The 16,233-nt window shown below is 38.7% G+C and overlaps 3 protein-coding genes across 3 annotated transcripts; 2 read left to right on the top strand and 1 right to left on the bottom strand.

The window, feature by feature from the left end:
• The first annotated feature begins 936 nt into the window (after window positions 1-936).
• LOC101311644 (RNA-dependent RNA polymerase 6-like) lies at window positions 937-6,119 on the top strand. The gene is made up of 2 exons (XM_004291411.1): window positions 937-3,654; window positions 4,966-6,119. The coding sequence occupies exons 1-2, from the start codon at window positions 937-939 to the stop codon at window positions 5,839-5,841; spliced, it is 3,594 nt and encodes a 1,197-aa protein (XP_004291459.1). The 3' UTR covers window positions 5,842-6,119.
• Window positions 6,120-6,743: 624 nt separating this feature from the next.
• On the top strand, window positions 6,744-9,941 carry LOC101296932 (RNA-dependent RNA polymerase 6-like). The gene has a single exon (XM_004292941.1). The coding sequence runs from the start codon at window positions 6,744-6,746 to the stop codon at window positions 9,939-9,941; it is 3,198 nt and encodes a 1,065-aa protein (XP_004292989.1).
• A 2,992-nt stretch (window positions 9,942-12,933) lies between these two features.
• LOC101296637 (ethylene-responsive transcription factor SHINE 3-like) lies at window positions 12,934-13,950 on the bottom strand. The gene is made up of 3 exons (XM_004292940.1): window positions 13,871-13,950; window positions 13,181-13,552; window positions 12,934-13,102 (listed from the first exon to the last, which is right to left on the bottom strand). Exons 1-3 carry the CDS (start codon window positions 13,948-13,950, stop codon window positions 12,934-12,936), a joined length of 621 nt encoding a protein of 206 aa, XP_004292988.1.
• Window positions 13,951-16,233: the final 2,283 nt, after the last annotated feature.

Genomic DNA, 16,233 nt, shown 5'->3' with positions numbered 1-16,233 from the left:
ATATCAGTCACACTGATTTGATTCACTGGTGTCTCCCGTCTAGTCATAATTGACAAAAGCGGGAAATAAAGCAGTTAACAGAACCAAAGGGTTTTTGGTCTTTCAATCTTCCACAACACGCTTCTGGAGTCTCTGACACTCACACTCTTTCTCACTCTATTCATCACAAAGTTCCCAACAGGTCAGTTGTGCCTTTCTTCTTTCTTCTTAGTTCTGGGTTAATATTTGATTCTTAGTTGAGGAACTGTGCGATAAAGTCTTAATCTTTCCGGATCATATTGATCAGATGGTATGCACTTGAAATTAAAGATCAAATCTTTCTTCTTTTCAATTGGATTTTTGGTTTTGCAAGTATGATTCTTGATTCTGTGCAGATTGAAGCTTTGTTGGTTCTGATCACTAGTGGGTTTATAGTTTGTTGGGCTACAGATTATGTAGTTTTGATGGTTGGATTAGGGTTAAATTGGATGATGTTTTAATGGGTATATGATTGTGTTATGCTTCAGGCCTTCAGCATTCATTGACTTGGTTTAGCATCTTGCGTTCAGTTTGATTTCGTCTTTGATTAGAATTTAGAACCCTGATCACTGTGTGGTTTATTCACATCATTACTCTTTACCTGCATTTGTCTTGTATTTAATAAAGATGATGAGGGCTTGAATCCTGCCTTCAACAATGAACGAAATGGTTGCAAGGTTCTTAATCGTGGTAGTAATTCTATCTACTGTAAGCATGGATTTTCATGGATTCGGGTACTATTACTTTGTGTTATGTTTATAAGGGTTTTGGCAGATAGACAATGCAGGACATAAGGTTGTACTTTTTACTGGTGTTTATAAGTGTTTTGGTGGGATATTGTGAATCTTAATCGTATTGCCATATTTTGCTTAAACAGATGTTTGTTGCTAATATTTTATTTTCCTTTGATAGGGGAAGATGGAATTGGAAGAAAGGGAGAATGACACCGTGGTAACTCAAGTCAGCTTTGGTGGATTTGGAAGTCATGTTACAGCAAAAGAACTTGTAAGCTACTTGGAAGATGAAATTGGGCTTGTATTTAGGTGTCGTCTGAAAACTTCTTGGACCCCTCCAGAGTCTGTTCCAAATTTTGAGATCAGTGATGCTGCAGATATTGAAACTACAGATGATTATAGAAAGGTTGAGCCACATGCATTTGTGCATTTTGCTTCGCCTGAGTCAGTGACTGCTGTTATGGATGCTGTTGGGCGTTGTCAACTCTTTTTCAACAACCAAGCACTGAAAGCAAGTTTGGGCCCTGAGAATTTATTCAACATGAACAAGAGGAGGAGGACTAAAATTCCATTCAAGTTAGCTGATGTGCGTCTTGAGATTGGAAGTTTAGTTCGCCTAGATGAGTTCTTTGTTGCTTGGAAGGGACCAGATCATGGGGTTGATTTTGTTGTGGATCCTTTTGATGGGACATGCAAGTTTTGTTTCAGAAGAGATACTGCCTTTTCATTTAAAGGGTTGAATAAGCATGCTGTGATAACATGTGATTTTAAGGCGGAGTTCCAGGTAAGAGAAATTGGTGAATTCAAACACTACACAGAGCCTTTATATCATGTGCTTCTGTTGAGGCTGGTTTCATCACCTTGGGTTTCATATCGAACTGCTGATGATGATATTGATCAATCAGTTCTATTTGATTTATTGGATGACGATGATCCTTGGATCAGAACCACAGATTTCACTCCTACTGGGGCAATTGGGCGTTGCAATTATTACAGAGTTTTAATCCCACCACGGCATGGTGCTAAGTTGAAGAAGGCCATGATTTATCTTAAAGAAAGAAGGGTGCAAGAGTTGTTTATCAAAAAGCCACCTAGGATTCAGGATGAACCTGGTTTTGGAAATCCCATGTCAGATGCTCTCTTCTCTATTCATTACCAGAAAAATATTTCCTTTGATATATTGTTCTTGGTCAACGCAGTAATGCACAAGGGCATTCTAAATCAGCACCAGTTGTCAGAGAGCTTTTTTGATTTGCTGAGAAACCAACCAGAGGAGATCAATGTGGCTGCATTGAAGCACTTGTGTTCATACAAACACCCAGTTTTTGATGCCTCTAAAAGGCTGAAACTTGTCCAAGAATGGTTGCTGAGAAACCCCAAGCTGATCAAGAATCCCAAACGCTTGGATGATATTGCTGAAGTTAGGAGGTTGGTGATTACCCCAACTAAAGCCTATTGTCTTCCACCAGAGGTTGAACTGTCCAATAGGGTTCTTAGAAAATATAAAGAAGTTGCTGATAGGTTTTTAAGGGTTACCTTTATGGATGAAGGAATGCAAACAATGAATTCCAATGTTATGAATTCTTATGTTGCTCCTATTGTGAAGGAAATTACAGAAAACACTTTCCCGCAGAAAACAAAAGTGTATGTAAGGATTCGGGCCATTTTGATGAATGGATTTCATTTATGCGGTCGTAAGTACTCATTCTTGGCCTTCTCATCCAATCAACTGAGGGACCGTTCTGCCTGGTTTTTCGCTGAAGACAAGACGATCAGTATACAAGGAATCAAAAATTGGATGGGAAGGTTTACAAACAGAAACGTTGCAAAGTGTGCTGCTAGGATGGGTCAGTGCTTTTCGTCTACATATGCAACAGTCGAAGTTCCATCAACCCAGGTCAATCATGAACTTCCAGATATTGAGAGAAATGGATACGTCTTTTCTGATGGTATTGGTAGGATCACCCCAGACCTTGCAATGGAAGTTGCAGAGAAACTGAAATTGGACAGAGATCCACCTTCTGCATATCAAATTAGATACGGAGGCTGTAAAGGGGTTGTTGCTTGTTGGCCATCGACAGGTGATGGCTTCCGGCTTTCTTTGAGGCGTAGTATGAACAAATTTGCATCAGACCATACTACATTGGAAATATGTTCATGGACTAGGTTGCAGCCAGGTTTCCTAAACAGGCAGATTATAACATTGCTTTCAGCACTTAATGTTCCAGATGAAATATTCTGGACAATGCAGGAGACAATGGTTTCCAAATTAAAGCAGATGCTGGTGGACACGGATGTGGCATTTGACGTTCTCACTGCGTCCTGTGCTGAGCAAGGAAATTCTGCAGCTATTATGTTGAGTGCAGGTTTCAAGCCCCAGACAGAACCACATCTGAGAGGCATGTTAACCTGTATACAAGCCGCGCAGCTTTGGGGACTTAGGGAAAAGACCAGGATTTTTGTTCCTTCTGGGAGATGGCTTATGGGCTGTTTAGATGAGTTAGGGGTACTTGAGCAAGGCCAGTGCTTTGTCCAAGTGTCTACGCCATCGCTGGAAAACTGTTTTGCAAAGCATGGCTCTAGGTTTGATCAGACAGATAAAAATCTTCAAGTAATAAAAGGATTCGTAGTGGTCGCAAAGAATCCTTGCCTTCACCCAGGAGATATCAGAATTCTTGAAGCAGTTGATGCACCTGGTTTACACCACTTGCATGATTGCCTTGTTTTCCCTCAGAAAGGTCATAGGCCGCACACAGATGAAGCTTCTGGAAGTGACCTAGATGGGGACCTGTACTTTGTCACATGGGATGAAAATCTTATTCCCCCACGTAAGAAGAGCTGGCAACCTATGGAGTATGAACCTGCAGAAGCGAAACTTTCAGGGCGTAGTGTCACTAGCCAAGTAATTACCTGACCCTTGCTATCGTTTTCCCTGAAATTTTTTGAAATTTTGAAACATGATTAATCTCTCTCTGTTTTTTTTAAGTACATCTCCCTTCCTCCAACAAGAAAACTCTAACTAACATTAGTAAGATACATCTGCAATATTTGTTATTCAGTATTAGTCATGTTAATCTGCTATGGGGTGAGTAACATTTCATGTATATTATATATATATATGTATGTATGTATGTATGTTTATACGATATGTTAGTAAACTGTCCGTGAACATTAAGAAGTGATGTCTACCTTTTGCATTTAAAGATATGTCATGGGATTGTTCTAAGGAAGCCCTTCTAGTGAGGACCCTTAAGTTGAGGACTTTGTGAGGACTTTTCGGTTTATGGTTTAAAAGACCCAATTTTCGATCACATTTTGACATCTTATCCGTTCAGTTTTTAGGTTTATATGAGTAGATCATTTCTACAAATTTTCACCCAAATTGGTGTTCGTTAAGATAACAAACTAGATCAAATTAATAGACGAACCAAATCTGTTAAATATGAACCGTTCAAGTTCATAATTGATAAATCACACTTATGAATGTCTTAACAATTTTCAATATAGCTGAAAATTTGAATAAATGATCTACTCATAAATACCTATAAACTGAACGGTCAAGATGTAGATATAAGATCGAAATGTGGGATAAGCCGAAAAGTCCTCACCAAGTCCTCGACTTAAGGGTCCTCACTAGAAGGGCTCCCATTGTTCTAAACCTGATTTTAGGCACAATTGATGACATACTGTTAGGGTATCCTGAAATATAGTTGTCGGTCTACCATAATTTCTGAGAGTTTAAGTTGTTTAGAGGTAGAATGCCATTTATCTATATGCTAATGTTTCTCATCACATGCAGAATTCAATTTATATTGGAAGCTGCAGTTTTAACTTTCAAGGATACAAAACTCAACATCCTCTACTCTGATACCATGTTTTTTTTTTTTTTTTGGGTAAATATGCTGGTACCATGTTAGATTTGTCTATTTACCACTGTTCCTTGAAACTGTAGACTATTAAGAGGGATGTCAGAATTATTTAAATTCTAACAATATGAATTGTCAGTAGATGAGTCAGTAAACTTTTGCAACTTCTTGAAATATGACAAAATTCTTAACAATTGTCTCATGTAAGATTTAAAATATGATTTTGGTAGTAGTTCTTGATTTAGTAGGTTTTACATTCTAATGCAGTTGCATTTTCCTTATGTTTACTTTGGAATCCCAAGTTTGCCACAGAATTATTCTAACTCGTCTTCGTGTTTATCCCACAGGATTTGATTGAGTTTTTTGTCAGAAACATGGTGAATGAGAACCTGGGAGCGATATGCAATGCCCATGTGGTTCATTCTGACCGCAGTGAATATGGAGCTTTCGATGAGAATTGCCTCAAACTAGCAGAGTTAGCAGCTGTAGCAGTTGATTTTCCTAAAACTGGGAAGATTGTTACAATGCCACCACACCTAAAGCCAAAGCTGTACCCAGATTTCATGGGAAAACAGGACTACCAGTCGTACAAGTCCAACAAAATTCTAGGGAGACTCTATCGCAAGATTTGCGATGCCTATGATGAAGATGTGGCAAACTCTTCGGAGCAAAATCATGTTCCCAGTGACGTCAAATATGACATGGATCTGGAGGTTCCAAAAGCCGCAGATTTCATAGCTGATGCTTGGGAGAGAAAATGCTCCTATGATAGTCAGCTACGGGGTCTAATGACACAGTATAAAATTATGAGGGAAGAAGAGATTGTCACAGGGCATGTTTGGTCAATGCCCAAGTATACCAGCAGGAAGCAAGGAGAGCTGCAGGAGCGGTTGAAGCATTCTTACAGTGCTCTGAAGAAAGAGTTCAGGCAGTTTTTTGAGAAGATGGACACGGGTTTTGAGTCGCTGATTGATGATCAGAAAAATAGTTTTTATGAGCAGAAGGCATCAGCTTGGTACCAGGTGACTTACCACCCTGATTGGGTGAAAAAATCACTCGATTTGCATGGGCCGGATGGTCCAGGAGATGTGGTGATGTTGAGCTTTGCCTGGATTGCAGCTGACTACCTTGCTCGGATCAAGATCAAGCGCCGTGAAGTGAGTAATATCGACCCTAAGAAGCCGATCAACATTTTGACGAAGTACCTTGCTGATAGGATATGACCAGCACCTGAAGTCCTTGGGAGTCGCCTCCAGGTTTTGTTAAACTTCATGGTGGCAAGGCCATTCTGCCATTTTTATGCGTCTGCTTTTATGTTAGCTTTCTGCTTATATTTTCCTTGTGAAATGGGACACAAGTCATTGTTTTATAGCTACATTATGGTCTTTGTACCTGACAATAACTTACTCTTCTTTTTTTTGAAAAGGGGTATACTTTACTCCTTATTTTTAGCTAATTATGTAATTATTAATTACATAATTAATTGTAAAAAAAATTTAACAAATTAAACACGTTTCAAAAAAACAAAAATAAAAAACAAATTAAACACAGAACAAGAAAGAATATCCGATCAAAAAAAGAAATAGAAAGAAAATCAAAAATTAATCTCAAAATTACCCATAACTGCCCGCTTAGTGGATCCACTGGGCGGTTACCGTTAGATTTACTTCCCTAAATAAAGGGGATGCAGCAGTTTTGAGTCTCCTGAACCCTATAGGAAAAGGAATTTTCAACCGTTTAGGATTCTCTCGACCGTAGGAATTTTCAACCGTTTAGGATCCTCTTGACTGTATGGTGTATTTAAAGTCATCTGATCTTAATCATCCACGTAGTATCGTGTATCTACACGCCATGTAGGAAAGACTCTGTGCATGATATACACACCCACAACGATCTGTTAAACAAATCCGAGGGAAATTACAGACAAGAAATAAATAAGAAGCACAATCATAGAGAGGTAACCCCTTGATAATAGCGATTGACAGAATTTGAATGAAGGCTTATCTCTTCAATGGAATCACATCATCTCTTGAACTATGGCTCCCAACCAACACTAGGCCTAGGGTCTTGTTCAATGGAATCGATCCATCCACGTTACACCTACCTAAACAACTCTAGTTGTGCTATGGAGGATCCTTATTATTCTCTAGGGCTTTGTGAAACTGAAACCCTATTCAGGCTTTACGATGTGCGTGTCGAGATCGGAAGCCTTGTTCGGCAATACAAAGATGAGTTCTTGGTTGCCTGGGAAGGACCCCCTAAAGGAGTTGCCTTTACTGTGGACCCTTCTAGTAGGACTTGCAGGTTTTGCTTGACACAAAGCACCGCCCTATCCTATAGCGGTAGGAGAAACAAGCGTGTGAGGACCTACTGTGATTACAAAGTGGAGTTTTTGATTAGGGATATATGTGAGTACATTTGTTTTGAAAACAAGGAGATGGATTTTGTGATTCTGTTGAGGCTGTCTTCGTCGCCGTGTGTTTGGTGCAGGTCTCCTCATGAGAGTTGGAGTAGGACTACTGATTTCACTGCGAGTGGCGCCATTGGGAGGAGTAATGTCTACAAGTTTGTGATCCCTCGGCGCTATGTCGCTGAGTGGAACAAGGCCACTGATTATCTTAGACAACTGAGGGTGATGAAGTTTGATGTCAGATGGCCACTTGTGATTGAGAAGGAGCCGTATTTCGGGATGCCTAGTTCTAGTTTTTTCTACTCTATTGGTAACAAATTTGGAATTTGCTTCGAGATTATCTTCTTGGTTAATGCTGTAATGCACAAGGGAATTCTTAATCAGCATCAGTTGTCAGACTCAGACGGCTTCTTCGATTTACTGAGAAGCCAATCAAAGGATGTCAATGTGGCTGCATTGAACTACTTATACTCTTGTAGCCGTCATCCGGTGTTTGATGCCTGCCAGAGGCTGAGAGATCTGCAAGACTGGTTTGTGGCAAATCCTGAGCTTTTCAACCGTCCTAAAAGGTTGGATCATCTTGCTCATGTTAGGAGGTTGGTCATTACCCCAACCAGAGCCTATTGTATTCCACCAGAGGCTCAACTGTCCAATAGGGTTCTTAGAAAATACAAAGTCATAGGTGATCGGTTTTTAAGGGTTACTTTTATGGATGAAGGAATGCAGACTATTTACTCCAATTCTATGAATTCTTATGTGTATAATTCCTGCCCTCAGAGAACCAAAGTATCCAGAAGGGTTGAAGCCATTCTGAAAAATGGATTTGACTTTTGCGGCCGAAAGTACTCTTTCTTGGCCTTCTCATCCAATCAATTGAGGGAGCGTTCGGCCTGGTTTTTTTCTGAATGCAAGAGCACTACAATCCGCGACATCCAAACATGGATGGGGAAGTTCAAGAACAGAAATGTTGCAAAGTGTTCTGCTAGAATGGGTCTGTGCTTTTCATCTACATATGCAACGGTAGAAGTTCCATCAAGCAAGGTTAATCCAAGGCTCCAAGATATTGAGAGGAATGGATACAACTTTTCAGATGGGATTGGTAAGATTACCCCTGATCTTGCAATGAAAGTTGCAAAGAAACTGAACTTGGACGGTGATCCTCCATGTGCATACCAAATTAGATATGCTGGCTTTAAAGGGGTTATTGCTTGTTGGCCAAGCGAAGGGGATAGATTCCAGCTCTCTTTAAGGCGTAGCATGAACAAGTTCAATTCGCAACATACTACGCTGGAAATTTGTTCTTGGGCTAGGTTGCAGCCAGGTTTTTTAAACAGGCAGATTATAACATTGCTTTCGACACTGGATGTTCCAGATATGGTATTCCGGAGAATGCAGCAGCAAATGCTTTCCAACTTAAAACTGATGCTCATAGACATGGATGCTGCATATGATGTTGTCACTGCTTCATGTGGTGAACAAGGAAATGCAGCAGCCATAATGCTGAGTGCAGGTTTTACCCCGCACTCAGAACCTCATCTGCACGGTATGTTAACATGTATACGAGCCGCGCAGCTTTCTGGCCTCCGAGAAAAAGGCAGGATTTTTGTACCCTCGGGGAGATGGCTTATGGGCTGTCTAGATGAGCTAGGGGTACTTGAGCAAGGTCAGTGCTTTATCCAAGTGTCTAACCCGTCACTTGAAAACTGTTTTGCTAAGCATGGCTCTAGGTTTTCTCATGTAGAGAAAAACCTTCAAGTAATTAAAGGATTAGTTGTGGTAGCAAAGAATCCATGTCTTCATCCAGGCGATATAAGGATTCTCGAAGCAGTTGATGCCCCAGGTTTACACCATTTACATGATTGCCTTGTTTTTCCTCAGAAGGGTTGTAGGCCACACTCGAACGAAGCTTCTGGAAGTGATCTGGATGGGGACCTGTATTTTGTCACATGGGATGAAAATCTTATTCCCCCAAGTATGAAGAGCGAGGAAGCTATGGACTTTGATGCAGCAGAAGCCAAAAATTTGGACCGTCCTGTCACTAACCAGGACATTATAGAGTTTTTCGTGAGAAACATGGCGAATGAGAACCTGGGAGCAATATGCAATGCACATGTAGTTCATGCTGACAGGAGTGAAGATGGGGCTAAGGATGCCAACTGCATTAAACTAGCAAAGCTAGCGGCAATAGCAGTTGATATGCCTAAAACCGGGAAGATTGTTACAATGCCACCACACCTTAGACCAGAGTCGTACCCAGATTTCATGGGGAAAGAGGGCTTCAACTCTTACATGTCAACTAAAATCTTGGGAGAACTCTATCGCCAGATCACAGATGCCTATGATGAAGATATGGCAACCTCTGTCAAACTAGGTTGTACATATGATAGCCATTTGGTGGTTCCAGGAGCGCACAGTATCATCCCAGAAGCATTGGAGAGAAAGCGCTCTTACGATTTTCAGCTGAAGGCTCTAATGGGACAGTATAATGTCTTGAGGGAAGAAGAGATTGTTACTGGGTATATCTGGTCAATGCCGAAGAGCAGAAAGCGAGGGGAGCTCCAGGACCAGCTGAAGCAGGCTTACAGTGCTCTTAAGAAAGAGTTCAGGGAATGTTTTGAGAGGATTGATGGATATTTCATGTCAATGAGTGATGATCAGAAGAATATTATGTATGAGCAGAAGGCATCAGCTTGGTACATGGTAACTTATCACCCTAAGTTGGTGGAAAAATCACTCTATTTGCAAGGGCCAGATGGTCCTGGAGATGTGCCGATGTTAAGCTTTGCCTGGATTGCAACTGACTACCTTGCTCGGATCAAGATCAGGCGTAGTGGAGTGGAAAAGATCAACTCTAGAAAGCCAATCAACACTTTGAGAAGGTACCTCGCTGATAGGATAGGGACAGGAATCTGAAGTTTATGAGAGGTGTCTCCTGTGACTAGTCAAACTTCAAGGCTGCAAGGCCATTCTGCCATTTAATTAGGTCAGCTCTTGTCTCTAATTTTCTGCTGAGATTTCCTGCTGAATGTGATCAATTTTAGCTAAGATTTTATTGCTTGCTCAGTTGCTCGGGATGTAATCTGTTCCGAGAATTAGAAATTTTTGAGTATCACTAGATTAATGCTTATGAAACTCCAAGTTCCCTAATAAGGTGTTTTTTGTGCTTTGTTCTGATATTTATGTTAATTCATAGTAGGGGATCAGATTTTACATGAGCTGTGCAACACTTCCATGAATAGACCTCCTTGTGACTTTTGTAGTTTTATTGCAGAATGCTATATTACATGTGCTTCTGCTAATGTAATATTCTAAACTTGATATAGTACAAGATTCAGAATTTCAGATTTCTAAAAGAATATATACTCAAGTAAAGGTAGAACAGAACATATATCGATCATTTGAAGATATGGTAGCACAACAACTTTCTTGTTTAACAAGGAACTGATGTAGGACCTGAAGTCTTAAGTGTATATGAGGTCTGGGTAATCAAAATCAGACCATCTAGGTATCATGTTGGTAATGTCTTATTGTTGGGTGCCTAATCAAAATCAGATTTCTTAATCTGGTCTCCTGCTAGAAGCCTATAACGTATGGTTCCTTTCAAATCAAAAGCTCGATAACGAGTTGTAATCTTTCCTGTAATTATCGAGTTTTTTTGTTCTTAATCCATCACTTTGTTCCATAACTTCACTGATCTATACATGATCTGTGATATCCGTGATACACCCTGCCCTCTATTAGTTAGGACTGTAAAGTCACTGTCACATCTCTATCAATTGCCATCGTATATATCACATGCACTGAAATTAGTCCAGTAGTAAAGACTGTCATGTGATGTGAGTTTGGTGGCAACAATGTCTTCAAGTCTTAGTCTCCCTTGATGTATGGAGCATTCATCACTCAACCACTGAGAGGGCCGGGGAGCCTCTTCAAGACTACCTCAATTTCCCAACAGGTTTTCGTCATCGTACGGAAATCAAAGAACAAGTGATCATGTGGTCTGAATTCATTATCTCAACAATGTTAAGTTATTCAGTTTTCTGCCTTGATCTTCAGTCCAGCTTCTTTGATGATTGGCGATTGCCGTAAATTACATCCCTACATTCTGGTTGAGAGGTCTACTCTTATCATTTCCTTCTCTTCAGGTCAATGTGTTCAACCCTTTTCCCAAGTAAAGAGATAACCTTTTTACTATCCTAATTTACTCTAAATTGCTTGAACGTACTTGTGCTCTTTTCAATATATTTAGCATAGTTCACAGGACTCTAGTACCTATATTTCATTTTCATTCCCAAATTTCATATATTTTTCATTTCCTAGGTATACAAGATTGTTGCCACTTTTATGACAATCATGGTATCATCAGATACGCATATATCTTATGAGATATTATTGTATCTGTATTACTGTATATGCAGGAAACCAGACCCCATATACATATGCTAAAGTTATGTCTTCCGGGCTTCCAGCCGCTACCAGCGTGCTGCTTGGATGTGTGCATCTTAGATATTTCCAAGTTAATACACTGAACTTTATCAATGGATTTTCAGATTTTTTGTGATATTTCTTCTGTAATTCCTGGGTCTAATGACATGAGTTGGGGTGATGATAAACAAAACTGTGATCGCTTCTGTCGTAGTAAAAAATTCCAATGAAAGAAAAGAAGAATAAGAAGAATTGTTTAGAACAAGAATATTAACTGCAAAATTCTGTGGAAAAAATAAAATTTAATCAGAAGATGGGGGACTTGATAACTAATGAGATGGGGACTCATCTGTCCTATTGTTGAATCTTGCTTCTTTTTCTTGGATTATTATTGATGGACATTGAACAAGACCATTTTAAAATAACAGATACTTTTCTAGCTTGTTGTGTTTGATGAAATGCAACTAGCTGTTAATATGAAATATCTTGGCCATAAGCTCAACATGTCGCTTGAGTTTTGGCCTTATATTCCTACATAGAAAACTCTCAGATAGAGAGGAAATATATGCAAGATAGATTGATTATAGTCAAATATACGAAAAATTCCTATTTATAGAATGTTAGAAACTAATAATATCATAGATGATTCTGCCTTTGGTTTTGTTTTCTCTTCAAATGTTTCTTTGCATTTTCAGTGTTTCCAATTAATTGCATGACAAGTTGATTTAGTTTCTATTACAGAATAGGAGATTTAAATTCAGGATTTCAGGATGTGCGGATAAATATGATCAGTAACCTCTAGCTTACAAGTCCTCATGGTCTGATAAACTGACCTCGCTGATTACAGGTTTTCTTGGATTCCATATTCAATCAGTGGGATTCATCACTTATAATATAGGTTTGAATTTATGTCTCATATATTAAAACATCCTTCTGATCTGTCTTAGTCCATAAAACATCAGTAACATATAACTAGTGCTAGTTGCTGAAGCCTAACATCAGTAACATATAACTTCTCCTTCTGAATTTTGGTTATTGCATTGTTATCAAAATAGAGAACCTCACTTGCTTGTTAAAACTAATATTGGACTTGTTTAATCTTCTACTCAATTTAATAACCAACTGAACAAGTTATTGACCAAAAACAAAGATACCAAACTTTTTTACCAGGAACAGAAATCCTCTTTGAGATGATCTACACCAGTAGGTGTCAATACCATATATGTATACCTTTAGTTATAGCTATACTAAAATCAAATAGTCTGCAAAAAGTGGTCGGTTCATCTACACTACTTTTGCCACAACAATATCCAAGCACCTACATTAATCATCATCAATAAGCAATTACCTGAATATATTAATTTTCTACAGTTTTCACCATTCACCAATCACTAACATTGTTAGTGTGGTAAAATTTTATGGATTACCACTATACGTAACTGAAATTATAAGTACTAGAGGAGCACCTAGTCACTTAACTTTAATTCCCTTCTTGAACATTACTTGTAGGTGAAGGAATTGGATAACTATTCCAGTTGAGTAATTCCTCTATCATCTGCATTGCAAGCTCATCCTCTTCACCATGATCCTCATCAGCTTCTTCAATTGCAATTCCAGCCTCGTTAGTATTTGATCCAGCTGATGATTGACTTATAAGAGATGACGATGATGATGATGATGTTGATTTCGATCCATCTTCATGTTCAGTAACTGTACCGTTACATTGCTTCTTCTTCTTCCCCAGCTCAATTCTCATGACCCAGTTAGAGCTCGCACGGGATCCTGCGGGTCTCTTCTGCCAAACTCCAATGTGAGAATTGTCGTTGTCGAGCCTCAGACAAGTGAGGGAAGGAGATGGGTCTTTGCAACACTTCTTGAGCTTGGAACTGAGCAGCTCTGCAAGTTCTTTGGGGTCCCATGGAAGCTGATGACCGTGAGGAAGATGATCAGCAGCTTTTGTTTCTTGATCATCAGATGGGGGGTTGTTATTGGGAAAATTGGTCTTGGCATTCTGACCATTCATCAATATGGATGCTTGGTCATATGCTCTTGCTGCTGCCTCAGCTGTCTCAAATGTGCCTAGCCACACCCTCCTCTTACTAAATCCATCACAAAATAAACAAGAAGAGTATATGAGACATAATACAATGATCACAATTTACTATAGAACAAGAGCCTAGCCTTGGACATGTTATATTATCAGATTGTTGCATGATCCTATTGATCCATATTCACTCGTAACAAACTAACATGCATGTCAAGGTATTAGACTAGAGTAAGAGGACTCCTCTTAGAGGAGGGTATTGTGATCTCTATGCATTGTATGAGAGGCTATTGGGTTTTTAGTACTGTTGAAGGAGAATGAGATATATGTGGGAGAAGATACTTTATACGGTTGGGGGGGAAGGATGACTTACAGTAATGGGTGGCGAATCTCTGACACCCAGGAGCCCCACTGGCGCTGCCTGACTCCTCTGAACTTCCTTGATTGTACCATGTTTGGTTTTGCTAATTATAATCTCAGAGACACAGTTGCAGAGAAATAATCTGCACTCTAAGTAGTGTGGGAGAGATATTAAGAGAGGAGAGTAAAGTGAGGTTTGAGTAAGTGAGAGGCAGTGAGAATATCAGAGAGATAAGAGTGTAGGAGAACATTTATAAGAACTGTCGGTGGGCTTCTTGGTCGGAAAGTCCTTCTGAATAGTACAAGAAAGGGTTGGGATTGCAATAAAGATTTCACCTGCAAAACCCAAAAGGCCATTATAACATTATGAACACCCCCACACAAACTCACAGTCAGCTTCTTGACAACTGGAATCGTCGACACAAAGCAAGTGAAAGCAAGTGAGCATCATGTTACTATATGAACCTAGCCTTCTGCCCACCAGAAAGAAGAGCATTTATGATTTCCAACTCCATTTTTCTACAACATTGTTTTCATCAGCTCATACATTTCCACTCTACTTTCTGTGCTTCTTTCACTGTTCCACTCTAGAACCCTAATGTTGCCCTCGCCTATTTTCCTTTTAACTCTTTTTCGTCACGTCATTTCAACAAGCATCTTGATTTATACTTCAAATTTGAGGCAGTAGATTGTTTCTATCGACTAACTGATCAAGTATAAAGAAATTCATGCATATAGTTATACAACAAATGCAGATTTTTAGGGTGCACTTGTGAGATGATAAGCTTTGGTACCTAACGATAAATGGTGGTTAGCAGTTGACTCAAAGGACAACATTGTGTGGATTGGTCATTACTCTTTCTGGGGCCATGAGTCCAGATATCTCTATATTATTGACCCTTTGGTTCAAAATTTATTGTATGTTAGCTCTGAGTTTTCATTATCCTTCAAATCATTGCTCCAGTTATTGACCTTTTTTGATCTATTTCTCTGTTTACCACTCTAACATTCAGACCTCTGTGCTAAGTTATAAACTGCAATTCTATGAACAATGTGATAAGAAAAATGAATAAAGGAAACATGAAGTGCTGTTGCAAAACTAATTAATGTGCATATAGTACTCTGTGTAGGAGATAGTTTTTAGACGTACTAGCTAGGATCAACTGTTATTCTAGCCTTGAGACTGATAATGTAATCTCTATCTTGATATTTTTCTAAAAGAAATAAAAATTTAGTTATTGTGTTTTGAGATTTCAAAATCCGAAATCTAAAAAGCTCTTAATTTATACAATTTATGAAACTAAAATCAATGATCATTGATATAGAATAGATGGCGTTAGAGATTAAAGAACAAATCGATCGAAACAAGTCCAAACCCGGTTTGCTCCAGATTTGGCGTTCGGTGTCCGATTGACCATTATGATACCTTTCTGGAAACGGAACGGGCCAACGAGAAAAACTCATCACTTTGCTACGACATATGGGTTTTTTAGGCCTTTCGAGTCCGTTTAAACCTTTAAAATGCAGATTTACTTGTTTTCAGCCATTATTTTTAATAATTCGGGGGGTCTTTTATAATTAATTCTTAAAATATAAAAGACTTAGCTTTTGTGAATTGTTGTCCATTTTGTCAACTTCACTGATTGATGACCATGGATATCTCTACTATTAGAAAACCAAGCGCCCTATTGGTGAAAAGGCTTCACCAATTTTTTGAATTCCCCAAATTACCTATTTGTTGCAAAAACAAAGTAAATAGAAAAAGGGTTCCACTTGTGTGCCTTAAGGTATGGATACCCAACAAATTTTGACTTGCTATAGCAGGTTAAAGCAAACTAACACCGTTAACTCTCCGTTAAGTCTCTCTATATCTACAGTTTTCATTAGAAATATCTACCAATCAGATGAGCAAAATCACACAAAAGTAGACTTTCTAGAAATTAAAATGATTCTTGAGACTGTCTACAACTATCATAAGAAACATTTACTACAGTCATGAAAAATATCACAGAAAATGTTGCAAGTCGAAAGAGACATTTAACATAAGACACATCTACTGTTTTCATTAGAAAAGTAGACTTTCTACAAATCAAAATTGTTCATGAGATTGAATCAACCTAAGGTAAAATTTGCAACTCTACATTTAACATATGATACATCTACTGTTTTTATTACAAATCTCTACCATTAACATAAACGAAATCAAAGAAAAGTAGACTTTCTAGAAATCAAAATTGTGAGATTGAGATTGAACCAACCGAAAGTAAAATTTTCAAGTCTACATTTAACATAAGACACGTCTACTATTTTCATTAGAAACGTATACCATTAACATAAGAGAAATCAAAGAAAAGTAGACTTTCTGGAAATCTAAAT

The sequence above is a fragment of the Fragaria vesca genome, linkage group LG2, assembly GCF_000184155.1.
Source record: "Fragaria vesca subsp. vesca linkage group LG2, FraVesHawaii_1.0, whole genome shotgun sequence".
Classification (NCBI taxonomy): Eukaryota; Viridiplantae; Streptophyta; class Magnoliopsida; order Rosales; family Rosaceae; genus Fragaria; species Fragaria vesca.
This window is presented reverse-complemented; position numbering and strand designations above follow the sequence as displayed.

Coding starts and splice junctions, on each gene's coding strand:
- LOC101311644 (XM_004291411.1), top strand. CDS start 937: ATGGAATTGGAAGAAAGGGAGAATGACACCGTGGTAACTCAAGTCAGC. Junction 3,655..4,965: donor GGCGTAGTGTCACTAGCCAA/GTAATTACCTGA, acceptor TTTATCCCACAG/GATTTGATTGAGTTTTTTGT.
- LOC101296932 (XM_004292941.1), top strand. CDS start 6,744: ATGGAGGATCCTTATTATTCTCTAGGGCTTTGTGAAACTGAAACCCTA.
- LOC101296637 (XM_004292940.1), bottom strand. CDS start 13,950: ATGGTACAATCAAGGAAGTTCAGAGGAGTCAGGCAGCGCCAGTGGGGC. Junction 13,553..13,870: donor GAGATTCGCCACCCATTACT/GTAAGTCATCCT, acceptor TGATGGATTTAG/TAAGAGGAGGGTGTGGCTAG. Junction 13,103..13,180: donor GAGCTGGGGAAGAAGAAGAA/GCAATGTAACGG, acceptor ATCTCTTATAAG/TCAATCATCAGCTGGATCAA.